A 12,846-nucleotide genomic window follows, 5' to 3' on the forward strand; every position below is an offset into this window, starting at 1 on the left:
ATTTTTTTTTACTGAGCTCTGCTTTTTTCTTGACAGGTAAAAATCTGACATCTCTTTAGTGATTATTGGAAAACCTGTTTTGCACTATGTAAAATGGACAGAGAACAAATCTGCCAACCAGTTCGTGTACACATCTATTTCTGACCATAAATTATCTGGTTTTCCGACTTATTTTCCCTTTGCAGTTAGCGCATGCGCAGTTCGACAACCTCGTCCCCAGCCGGCTCTGTGGTAGTGATGTGGTAGCGTCTAGATTCTCGCGGTTGCTGACGTGTCACCTGACACACCCCGGACGTCCGCGTCTCTCTGCGTTCCATCGGTTTGTGTCTGCGTTCCACGGCTGCTCTGGACGGGGAGAAATCGCATCCTGCACAGTGACGGCAGATGGCTGAGGTTGAGGTGAACGGTGCCTCACTCTCCACGTCCTCATCCTCATCCTCTAATCCAAGCTCCAATCCCCTGTCTAGGAAGCTCAACAAAATCTTGGAGACTCGGCTGGACAATGACAAGGTGAGGGAGGAAAGCAGAGGCCACTGTCAGTTGGTTCTCCAACTGTTTGGGAACTACAGATCCCAGAATGCTTGCCAAGGACATTCTGGGATTTCTAGTTCATGGACAGCTGAACGGCCATATGTTTCCTAATCTGCTGTAGGTAGACATGATTCCCACATGATACCTGTCTGTTACATGATCATATCCTGGACAGAGCAGGAGGCTCTGTATGTGAGAGGTGTGTGGATAGCTTCATCAGGAGTCAAGACACTTTTATTGTCAACATTTTGGGAGAGATGTACTAAGCCTTGAAGAGTGATATAGTACCAGCCAATCGGACTGTGTCTAAAGAATTGTCAGGAGCTGATTGGCCGGTACTTTATCTCTCTCCACTTTATCACTCTCCAAGGCTTAGTACATCAGTCCCTTAATAACTAATAATAGGACGATTCATGCAAATGCATATATGTTTGTAAAATATTATACAGATGTTTTGATTAATATTATGATCGTTTTAAGCCATCATTTAACCTACCCTGATCAATAATTGGGGAGAAATGGGGGGTGGGGAGACTGGGGAGGATGAGATTATAAAGTGGAGAAGTTGCCCATAGCAACCCATTAGCGTCTAGCTATCATTTATCTAGCACAGTCTATGAAATGACAGAAGCTCTTTGCTTGCTTTGGCCAACTTCAATTTATTTCTCTTGACTGTTTGATATATCTCCCCCTCTATGAGAAAAGTAGAAATTAATGAATGGAATAGGCCCAAATGCTAATAAATTGGACTTTGATATTATCCACCATAAACCACCTTCCCCGACTTTGTGGGAATTTTGGTGAATTACACATTTTGGGGAGCTACCTTGAACTCCCGGGAGAAGTGAGCAATGTGGGATCTTGATTAAGTGAGTTGCAGTGAAACGTGCCGTTGCTGTTGCTCAGTGGCACATATTGTGGCACTGGGCAGCGGGGGGTGAGGCCACATTGATGCAATTCCCTTCAGAACTTTGGTCCAAGATCTCTCAAAAGGAAAAATTATAGTTCAGCAAGATATAGTTATGGCATTTTGGAGTTGCGGGATTGGCACATATTTATTTAATTATGGTGTATCCAAAGATTTGGAATGACAATTAAGGGGTATATTCAATTGAAGTCGGATCCATTCCGACATTCATTTGTCGGAATGGATCCGACCTGGGCTATTCAATAGACATCTCAATTTGACTTGTAAAAAAGTCGAATTGAGATGCGGGACGGGAGACGGGGGAGAGCAGCGATATATAGCCGCAGCTGTAGCGCTGCGCTCCCCCGTCTGCCCGCGGCTCCCCCCCCCAGTCCCTCCTCTCTCGCATCCGCCGCTCCCCGTCCCCCCTGTCACAGCCGCCGCTCCCCGTCCCCCCTGTCACAGCCGCCGCTCCCTGTTTCCCCCTCTCTCACGGCAGCGTCCACCCGGCTTCGTCAAGCGAGGTCTCACTTGCTGGAGCTGGGTGGACGCTGCTGTGAGCGGCGGCTGTGACATCCTCCAGCTCTGCTCTCCCCGTCCCCGTCTCCGGCGCTGCTCTCCCCATCTCACTCGACTTTTTTCTAAAGTCGAACTGAGGCCCTCATTCCGAGTTGTTCGCTCGCAAGCTGCTTTTTGCAGCTTTGCACACGCTAAGCCGCCGCCTACTGGGAGTGAATCTTAGCTTAGCAAAATTGCGAACGAAAGATTCGCAATATTGCGAAAAGACTTCTCTGTGCAGTTTCTGAGTAACTCGAGACTTACTCTTCCAGTGCGATCAGTTCAGTGCTTGTCATTCCTGGTTTGACGTCACAAACACACCCAGCGTTCGCCCAGACACTCCTCCGTTTCTCCAGCCACTCCCGCGTTTTTCCCAGAAACGGTAGCGTTTTTTCAAACACTGCCATAAAACGGCCAGTTTCCGCCCAGAAACACCCACTTTCTGTCAATCACATTACGATCACCAGAACGAAGAAAAAACCTTGTAATGCCGTGAGTAAAATTCCTAACTGCATAGCAAATTTACTTGGCGCAGTCGCAGTGCGAACATTGCGCATGAGCAGTTAGCGGAAAATCGCTGCGATGCGAAGAAAATTACCGAGCGAACAACTCGGAATGACCACCTGAGATGGTCGAAAAGGGGGCCAGGTTTTGGCCCCGTTATCGACACAAGCACGTGGATCGGCAGCTATTCCGCCGATCCACGTGCTTTTTGACAAGTCGAATTCATCAACTTTAACGAAAAATTTGGAGTTATATTGAATAGGTCGAATCACGATTCTACCTTAAAAAGTCGAAAACTGACGTCTTTTCGACAGACGTCCGCTTTCGACTTCAGTTGAATATACCCCTATGTGCGCACAGAGGGGGTTATTCAGTATGGATTGCTCCTGCGATCCTCAGTGCAGTTTCCTAATTATTGGGAAGCTGTGTAAATGCAAAGGACGCATTCTGTATCGCTTTGCATTATTGCGAACGCCCTGCCTGATTAACAGGCAGAGGCATTCGGGGGGAGGGACGGGGGTGGCCGGTGTTGGCAGCAATTTCCTTGACCTTTCAAGCTGCCCAAGGCCAGCCTGAGTAAGCTGAGGCGTACCCAGCTGGCAGTCTGCAGGGAACGTTACAATGTTGATTCCAGGCTGCAACACGGTCGCAGCGCTAGGATCGCACATGCATTTGCATTGCTTAGGATTGTATTTGCAAAGCTGCCTGTGAGCAGCTATAGAAATGTGTGATCCATGCTGAATTAGCCCCAAAATAAAGAATTCATTGAGTGTGGTGTGTAGATGCGCACCAACCTGGGATTTTGGTAGGTCTGAATGCAAACTACTCGGTCCCTGACCCTGCTCTGTAACAGGGCTGAGACCTGGGAATTTGCCGGCTTTTAGACCTGTCAATTTCCCAGGTCTGATGTGTAAAAGGGGTATTAGTGTAATTGTTATAATTTTTTTTTTTTTTTTTTTTAAGGCCCCCTGAAAATCTGACATTTCTGTGGGGTGCTTCTTTTTGGTAGCTTGAAACCGTTGAATGTTCACTGTTGACATTTGTTTTTAACAGGAAATGCTGGAAGCCCTTAAAGCCCTCTCCACTTTCTTTGCGGAAAACAGCCTGAGAAGCCGGAGAAACCTTCGGGGAGACATAGAGCGGAGGAGTCTATCCATAAATGAAGAATTTGTGACTATATTTAAAAATGTTAAAGAGGTTAGTTGTGTCCGTCGCCTGGGTTTGCTGTCATTTTTTTCAAAACAAATAGAATACAATATGGAACTTTTCAATTTGAATTGTTTTTAATATTAACACAATACCATTGGGTGCCTAAGGTGTTTGTACCACTGAAAAAGAGAAACAATTCATTTAGGGGGAACATGTACTAAGCAGTGATAAAAGTGGAGAAGTGAGCCAGTGGAGAAGCTGCCCATGGCAACCAATCAGCTGCTCTGTATACTTTTATAGTATGCAAATTATAAATGTTACGTCAATTCTGATTGGTTGCTATGGGCAACTTCTCCACTGGCTCACTTCTCCACTTTTATCACAGCTTAGTACATGTTCCCCATAGTCTTGTAGGGATAGTGCTGTCCTTGATGCAATGTAACACTGAATTTCAGTGCGGCAGAGCTTCTTTATTCTGACTTTCACCCACCTGGCAGAAATTCCCCTATCAGTCTCTTTCACACGGGTCAGATTGTGCTAAATGCTTTATATGATCCCCAATCTAGACACCCTGATCCCATCTCCCACCTCTCCCATCCGTAGGGTGTTTAAAGTTACACTGCCTCAGTGCTGACCTCTGGCTGTCTGCTGCTAACTTTTTATCAATTCAAGTTTTATAGCATAACAAGAATAAATTAAGATACACCATGATTTGGGGAAAAAGCATTCTGATCTGATAAACACTCACATCCTTAAAAGAGAGATTGAAATACTATGTGGAACTATACAGTTGATGCTCCACTGTTGTCATCTAAACCACAGTTGTTGTTGTTGTTGTTATTGTTTTATTTTTTTATACCAATCTTCTGTTTCCTTTACTTGTGGTTTTCTCCATCAATTTAGTTTTTCCCCGTGGAATTAATTCTGGTGAAACCGCAATACTAACTGAGAATAACATTACAATCTAAACCAGTGATGGCTAACCTTGACACTCCAGCTGTTGTTGAACTACACATCCCAGCATGCCCTGCAACAGTTTTAGCATGGCCAAAAAGCAAAACTGTAGCAGGGCATGCTGGGGTGTGTAGTTCAACAACAGCTGGAGTGTCAAGGTTAGCCATCACTGATCTAAACCATCATTATTATAGTATATATACATTTGTATTATTGCAAAAAAAATATTTTTTTATGAAGTATAGAAGATGAAGAGACTGGTATATAGAGTCTCAATCATGGAAAACATGTTTACATGCTGCAGTGAACAAAGGGTCACGTTGATGTCGTGTCACAGATTTATTGATGTGGATTTAGGATGATAGTGAAATGGCATATACAGTCGCATGACTTAGGTTTCTTACTGAAATCCAAAGCCACAGATGATGATGGAAATAGATATGATATAGGGATGGGAAGATGGTGTTGGCCGAGGAGGAGGGACCTGCTTCCTGATCAAGTAAGGTAGGAAGCGGATGCCCTCCCCAGGCGCCCTCCTCTGCCCCCCCGCCCAAATTGGACATTTAATAAATATGCCTCCTATTCTTTTTGCCAATATAAGCATATATAAGATATGAGCTCATCTGAAAAATACATGGATAACGCAGATGAGATGGTGTAAAGTATTTTTTATTTTTTTCCCCAGGAGCTAGAAAGCATAAATGAGGATGTGCAGGCGATGAGCAACTGCTGCCAGGACATGACCAGTCGCCTGAAGGTAACAATCCTATACCTCTCACAGCAATCTATGGACCTATAGTCTTAATTGTGTACAGTTCTGTGCAATGAATACTAATAGTGGGAGTCATAAATTCACATTTGTGCAAATCCCAGGAATCAGTTCGCTAATGCGCATAACAAAAGTGCCGGCTGCTTAAATGAGGTTGGATATGGGATCCCGACAGTCAGGATGCAATGGGCAGAATCCCGACATACTGTGGTAAGTACTGTTACCCCTCCTGCTAACTCTCCCCCCCCCCCCCCCCCCCACGCTCCCCCGCAGCATAACCCTCCCCCTAGTGCCTACTCCTAACCATGATACTTAACCCTAATACCTACCTTCAGGGTTGTGGTGGTCTGATCCCGCAGGCGGTGTTGTGAGTGCTGTCGGCATTCGGATGCCGGGGTTCTGACCGTCGGCATTCTTACTGTCAGAATGCCAACTACATCCCTGTCAATGTAATTGACTTTAATGGCTAGTTGTTTCCTCCCTTTATTTTTGTTGGTGGCCTGCAGATCCGCTCTCTCTGATCAGGCAGCCTCAGGCTCCATAGCAGCACAGAATTATCCATATTATCCTCAGGCTCCATAGCAGTACAGAATTATTTAGAGGAGTTCAATTGTATAATCTGTTCTCTGAGTAAATGTGAAAGGGCAGCGCAGCTTTGAGTGTGGGTTAGGTTTGATCAGTTTAATAAGGAAGGCGGGTGATGCCTTGCAGAATGGGTGCTGCATTGTCACTCGCAGTGGCCCCAAGCCCACCATATTAGTTGTGTGCACACCATTGGATTTGCGCACAACCCTGAATCAGGCACTATGGAGGTCAGTCCGCACATGCAGTTTGGCCAATTTCGTCCATCTGTGCTTGTGCAGCAGTGCCGGGAGGATGCAATCTCATTTTGATTGACAGCGGTGGGCGGAGGTATTACTCGTTGCAGTGGAGTGGTCCAGTTAACGAAGGCATAACCAGACCTTTTTTTTTTGGGGGGGGGTGGCTGCGTGAAATCACACTCAGGCGCTCCGATACAGAAAATGGCGGTGTTGCGGCTGCATACGCAGCCATGCTTCGTATGCAGGGGGGCATCCGCAATAACCTGGTCAAAGATGCGATCGCAATTAGATTGAGATAGCATTGCTGGATGGGACTTGGCAGGCTAAGCCGCCTTGCCTTGTGCTGATTGGCCCCCAGCGTGCAATCTGCAGCAGTAGCAGACTCTGCTACTGAATAGGGTCCAAAGTCCTTTATATATTTCTCGTATTACCTATTATTTTTTTTATACACTAGAATACTCAATATTGAATATTATTATGATTTCTATTATTATTTTTAAGGCATTGTGCCCAAAAATGTACACTTGTGCATGTACTGACGATAAAAACAAATAAACAAACAAACAAAAGCATGGCAAGTGATCTGGAAATGCCATTCATCAGAGGCGTTTGTGTTGTAAACTTGGCAGATGCTGAGCCATCCTATTGTGTGTCGCGATGTGTCGGGATCATATGATGCGCTATGAGACTTCTATTCATGTACTGATGAGCAAGTGCCACATTTTGTATTAAAGCAGTGCTTTATGGATGTCCTAGTTACAGTTAAGTCCAGAAGAACTACAAAGGAAACATACTGCGGATATTCAGGGCTTTTTGTTTTGGCAAGTTGTCCAAGTGCTCTTAATTTCACAGGCAATTAGCCCATAACTCTCTGGAATCTCATTTGATATTGTGTTCTCTCTTCTCTAATTACATGAGCTTACCTACTTGGCTTTACTAAAGTATCCTTTATTAGCGGCTAGAGGAATAAGCTATCTCTACCTGAAATCATTCAGTGAAAGGGGCCTGGGTACAATCATCAGCTTACAGTGTTCAGTGAGGGGGATCCTATTGGGTTCTAGGCTGTAAATGTAGCGTAGAATGTTTCTACTGTCTCAACATTGAACACTTCTCCAAATAAAATGATAAATGTAATCTCTACCATTAAATAAAAATAAGGTAGTAACCAATCTCTAAATCGGTCATTGGATCTTCTTTCAATCCTCTTTCCGTACTAGTATCCATCAGGGCTTGGTCATATCATGCCATATCTGGGCATAGAGCCGCTGACCGTGTTCTAGTAGAAATAGGTCCAAAATATGTCTGGTGTTATGAGAGCATTTCTAAAACACTCTGTATTATTGCTTGACTAGTAACATATATATGGCCTGATTCTGAGTCACACGTAATGCTGACATCATTCCAGCCCTGCCCTGTGAACGAAAATCCCTGTATTCCGAGTCAGACCATCTGTGCAATGCACTGCCCCTAGCCCTGCAGTTGTGAGAGCACCACCCTTGGTGCATGAGATCCGACTGATGTCTCTGCATACAGTATGTCAGCTCAGAATACAACGCAACTCTTTGTACACATCCACTGCAAAGTTATTCTACGTGAGAGTGCCCCATAGCTACACAGTAACATCCATCCAGCTCCAAGTGAGGTGCTCAGAAGTCATTTAAGTTGCATATGCAGCCCCTGGCACAAGCAGTTCGGTAGTCACTCAGTCCGTCCACATACAGAATTTGTGTGCAACTCAGAATCGAGTTCACTGTTTTCAGTGGGAAGTGCTGGTTCCAGAAATAACATTCTAAAAAGTCATTGTGACATCATTACTTACCAGTGAGTGAAGGAATTTATCTCACCGCAGAGCAGTTGAAAGGTCAGGTGAGAGTTTATACCCCACTATAGACACAACAGGAGAGGTGGCAGCTGCCTGATTCTTCATAGTAAGGGGTCACACAAATTTGACCTGTACTGTCCCCACACTTGGAGTATACTTTCTGCCAAAGTGATTGGCTAAACTTCCTGAACTTGCAGATCTATACGACGTACAAAGGGAGCAGTCCTATTTGCAGAGCCATACATAGTTTTAGTTTAAAACCTCAGTTTAGGTATCTTGCTTCAAGGATTACCAGATAGTGGGGGTAATTCAGACCTGATAGCTGGGCAGTGATTTTTGCACTGCTGCGATCAGATAGTCGCCGCCTACAGGAGAGTGTATTTTAGCTGTGCAAGTGTGCGATCGCATGTAAAGCAGAGCTGTACAAACTGATTTTGTGCAGTCTCTGCGCAGCCCAGGACTTACTCTGCTGCTGCGATCACATCAGCCTGTCTGGGACCGGAATTGACATCAGGAACCCTCCCTGCAAACGCTTGGACACGCCTGCGTTTTTCCAAACACTCCCAGAAAATGGTCAGTTGACACCCACAAACGCCCTTTTCCTGTCAATCTCCTTACGATCGCCCGTGCTTTCAGAAATTTTGCACCATCCCGTCGCTGACCGGCGATCCCCGTTACTGCGGCCCGTCGCGCCTGCGCATTGCGGTGCATACGCACACGCAGTTCAGATCTGATTGCAGGCTGTGAGAAAACGCAGCCTAGCGATCAGGTCTGAGTCAGCCCCAATGTCCTTTCCTCTGTAGCATGCATAAAAGTCTGGGGGGGTTATGTTATAACATGTGAGCTAAACGCGGTGCAGAAATTCCAGCAAATCTGACAGTATTTTTAAAGCCGCAATCACTTTAAAGGCAAAACCCTTAAAGTGAAGCTTTAAAAATACGGGTAGACGCTCCAGATTTTCCGCACCGCGTTCAGTTCGCAGGCTGCCGATGGATCTTTGACATTGGCACCGCTCTCTAAGATCAGTAATATTTACAGTTACTTGTTAAGAGATAATGTATAACTCTGAAAGCGACAAGCCAGTCGCAGCTAGGCCTAGGGGCATCGAGATCAAGTTTTAGGGAACATGTTTTATTTTTACTTTCATTTTATCATCCTAGGGGTAGCTAGAAATAGTCACCCTATACTGCATGTTCCAACTTTCATATGCTGTTGACCTATAAAGTACCTAACCTGCCTGTGGTTGGATCTCACTATCTTTTTAGCAATGACGCACAGGGCCGTCTTATGAGCAATGTAGGCCCCTGGGCACAGCAATGCACCGGGCCCCATACCCATCCTCCAGCAGTAGTGGTGGGTGCTATCAGCGGCAGCTTTGATATGCCGCGGGTGGTAGGGGGTGTTCTATCTTCTGCCCAGCATGTAGGACCTGGAGCAGTAATTTCTGCTAATTACTCCTTTCTGCTAATTACTCCTTACCTCCTACTGCACAGATGGGGCTAAACTGTAGAAGGGGGCATTGGGCTGAATGAAGGGGCCCTGGTACATGACTTCCAGGGTGGTAGGGGGTGCTTAATACGTAGGGTAGGAGTGGATAGTGGAGTGGGCTTAATTTTCCGGTGGGAGGGCGGCTTGCTTGACTGCAGATATCTGAAGTTCCTGAAAATAGATTTCTTAGCTTTAAATGGGATAAAAACTAGAGAGTCCCACCTTTCAGGAGGTGCTGGGGACACCTTTCAGGAGGTACTGGGGACTTGGGGATCAGAGTTCAGGAGCCAGAGCAATCCACCAACGAAAATATAAAACTGCATATTAGGTGTGTGGAGCGGGAGCAGGGACCAGCTCCTTGAAGGCTGATATCTCTAGGCATAGCAGAGACAAGCTGCTAGTGTCCACCAAAAGGGGAGAGTCCCAGATTTTGGAGCATGCCCTCAGAAAAACTCTAAGTCAGACCAAGATATCTTGCAGGGAAGAGCAAGTAACAGGCTTTGATGGGGACCACTGCTATGAAGCCGGATATCTCCGGTTTTCTAGGGCCGATTTAAAAAAAATCTGGTACCCCTGGAAGAGGGGACCCTCGGCTATCATCCTAGGGCCCTTTTACTCTTGGGGCCCTTGGGCTTGAGCCCACATGAAAAGAAGGCCCTGATGACGCATGAGTTGAAGCATAAATATACAACTTCGAGCAATTACAGGCGATTCAGAATTGTACGCATCTACCACTTGCAGTTCAGTGGGTGTTACTGGGCGTTTGCAGATAGGATAGTGTGTCGTGGCTGTGTGAGCTGAATTGTAGGCTAATCAGAAACGGTATCCAGTCTTTAGGTCGACAACTATTGGTCGACATGGTCACTAGGCAGACGTGGAAAAATGCCGACATGAGTTTTCACTTTTTATTTTTTTTATTTTCATACTTTACGATCCACGTGGATTATGATTGGGAATAGTTGCCCAAAGCATGGTGAGGGGACACGGTGCACTAATTGAGTTCCCAGGCACTTTACGAAGAAAACAACACAATAAAAAACAAAAACAAAACGCATGTCAACCTTTTTCCATATTGACATTGTCTATGTCGACCTAATGAAAGTGTCGACCTGTTTCAGGTGTCGACCTAGTCACTGTCGTCCCTATGATCCACACCCATCAGAACCATGCCTATACATAGATCCTTCTAAATGGCATACTGATCTCTTACACCAAGTAAGCAAGCACCTGTTTCCATAACCAGCTTGTTGTGCGTAAGGATAATAAATGTCCCAATGCACAAAGCAGCAGAATGAGACAAGGAGCTGTTCACATGACATATAATACAATGAGTGCACAATATTATATGCAAAGTATATTGAAATCTTAGATTCTCACATTTAATTATTGTGAAATTATGAAAGGATTTGAGTATAAATATCAATTATAATAGCAAATGGATGTGTATAGTAACTGTTGCTCCTTATTTTAAGAGTTTATGACTGTCCATGTAGCGCATTGTATAGATTACCAGTTATGTGACACCAGTGTTTACCAGTCAGTTCCAGATGTGTTATGTGTCTCCGACATCCCAGGGGATTATAATATACGCTTATAGCTTCTGAATGGAATTTATGAGCAGGTGAGACCTGTTACAACATCTAAGCGAACAGGCAGCAACAGCTGAAAGGGTAGCATATGGTGGTTGCTTCAGTGCAGTGAATACTTGTCCTGTGCTATTAATTATGTCTACCTGTAGCGGTCTCTGCCTTTACCAACCAAGGGACAAATCTAAAAAGGATTATTTTTTTTTAAGCGAAAATAATCTGGTTCTGGCTTTCAAATAAAAAAAAAGTGCTTTAAGTCCAGATGCAAAATCGCAAAACAATCGTTGAAAATGGGATCCGGTCTCTAGGTCGACAGTAACTAGGTTGACACTATCTAGGTCAGCCACTATTGGTTGACAGTAACTAGGTCGACAGGGTCTCTAGGTTGACATGTTCTAGGTCAACAGGTCAAAAGGTCGACATGAGTTTTTTACGTTTTTTTTTTTAACCTTTTCATACTTAACGGTCCATGTGGACTACAATTGGAACGAAGCAGCGAGCCATGCTAGGGGACACTGTGCTCTAATTGGGGTTCCCGGTCATTGTACGGAGAAAACAACCCCAAAAAACCATAAAAAACTCATGTAGACCTTTTGACCTGTCAACCTAGAGACCCTGTCGACCTAGTTACTGTCGACCAATAGTGGTCGACCTAGATACTATCTACCTTCCAAACCACACCTATTGAAAATTGGACCCTTACATTTGCCCCCCGAGTGTCCTTGTATGGATAGACAGAAGTCAAGGCTCCCAAATCTGCATTCTCTTGGCACCTAGAGGAAACAGACAGCCCATCTGCACTTATGTTTTCACATCTGGGTTTTGTGTAACATGCGTGTTATTATATTTGCATCATTAAATCTAGTTTATAGGTGCTTCTGGGAAAATATACTATAGCCAGCAGCATCCACTTATAAACTGCAGCCGCGTTGTGTTAATGACTAAATGTTGTGGTATGGAATATAGGGCCATATTCAGAGATGGGCACTAATGCATTTGCAGCTGTGATGTTGTACGCAGCTAATGCGTGACAATATGCTAATGGTACAGTATTGCATACATCTCTGAATCAGGCCCATATATCGGAGATTTGTGTACCTAGATTAGAATAAAGTACAACTCCCTGAAAGAGGCTCACTTATCATGCATCCGCATGCCCTTACTGTACTGCATTTGTACATGAACGTCCCTAATCCGCCTTCACAAGCTCAGGGGACTACAAGTGTCACATACATGCTGCTCTGCACGTGCTAAATTGTATGTGAAATAGTGGGATTCAGTCATGCAAACTCACTGGTTTCTGACTTTTAAGTGTAGGTACAATAAAACTTGTCATTTTTGGTGGTCTGCACTGCTGTGTCAGTCTATTGTAGGGTACAGAGGGGTGAACACATTGGCAGGTTCTACTTTATTCTGACCGTCTCGCCTCGCCACGCCACGCCTCAATTCTAGATCCACAGCAATACTTTGTGGCATTTCACAATGGATGTTAATTGGGCAGAATACAAACATCAACTCTATAGTTTTCAAAGTTAAACTCTTCAAGAATGCACATATTTTTCACCCAGATAAAAGTTAGATATTGCACAATAATGCTAGAGTATTGGATTGATTGCTCTAACCATGGGTGCCAAGAGGGGGGTTGGCGGGCACAATGCAGGCCCAGCAACAGAAATCTTGGGGACCTGTACACTTATGTTTTTGCCCCCCTCCCCCCCCCCCCCATCCCAATGAAAGGCGGTAGCCATGTTGATCTT

General features: G+C 44.9%; 1 protein-coding gene across 3 annotated transcripts in view; it reads left to right on the forward strand.

Annotated features, from left to right (window-relative positions):
* The first annotated feature begins 272 nt into the window (after positions 1–272).
* Positions 273–12,846, forward strand: part of COG6 (component of oligomeric golgi complex 6) — a 288,942-nt gene continuing 276,368 nt past the window's right edge. The window contains exons 1-3 of one of the 3 annotated variants that reach the window (XM_063951903.1): positions 273–510; positions 3,554–3,697; positions 5,289–5,360. In XM_063951903.1, coding sequence (XP_063807973.1) covers positions 385–510; positions 3,554–3,697; positions 5,289–5,360 — 342 coding nt within the window. In that variant the 5' untranslated portion in view covers positions 273–384. Of the gene's footprint in view, positions 511–628; positions 731–3,553; positions 3,698–5,288; positions 5,361–12,846 lie in introns of those variants that run through there. The other 2 variants (XM_063951904.1, XM_063951905.1) reach the window with 2 other exon arrangements.

Source organism: Pseudophryne corroboree, chromosome 2 (genome assembly GCF_028390025.1).
Source record: "Pseudophryne corroboree isolate aPseCor3 chromosome 2, aPseCor3.hap2, whole genome shotgun sequence".
Classification (NCBI taxonomy): Eukaryota; Metazoa; Chordata; class Amphibia; order Anura; family Myobatrachidae; genus Pseudophryne; species Pseudophryne corroboree.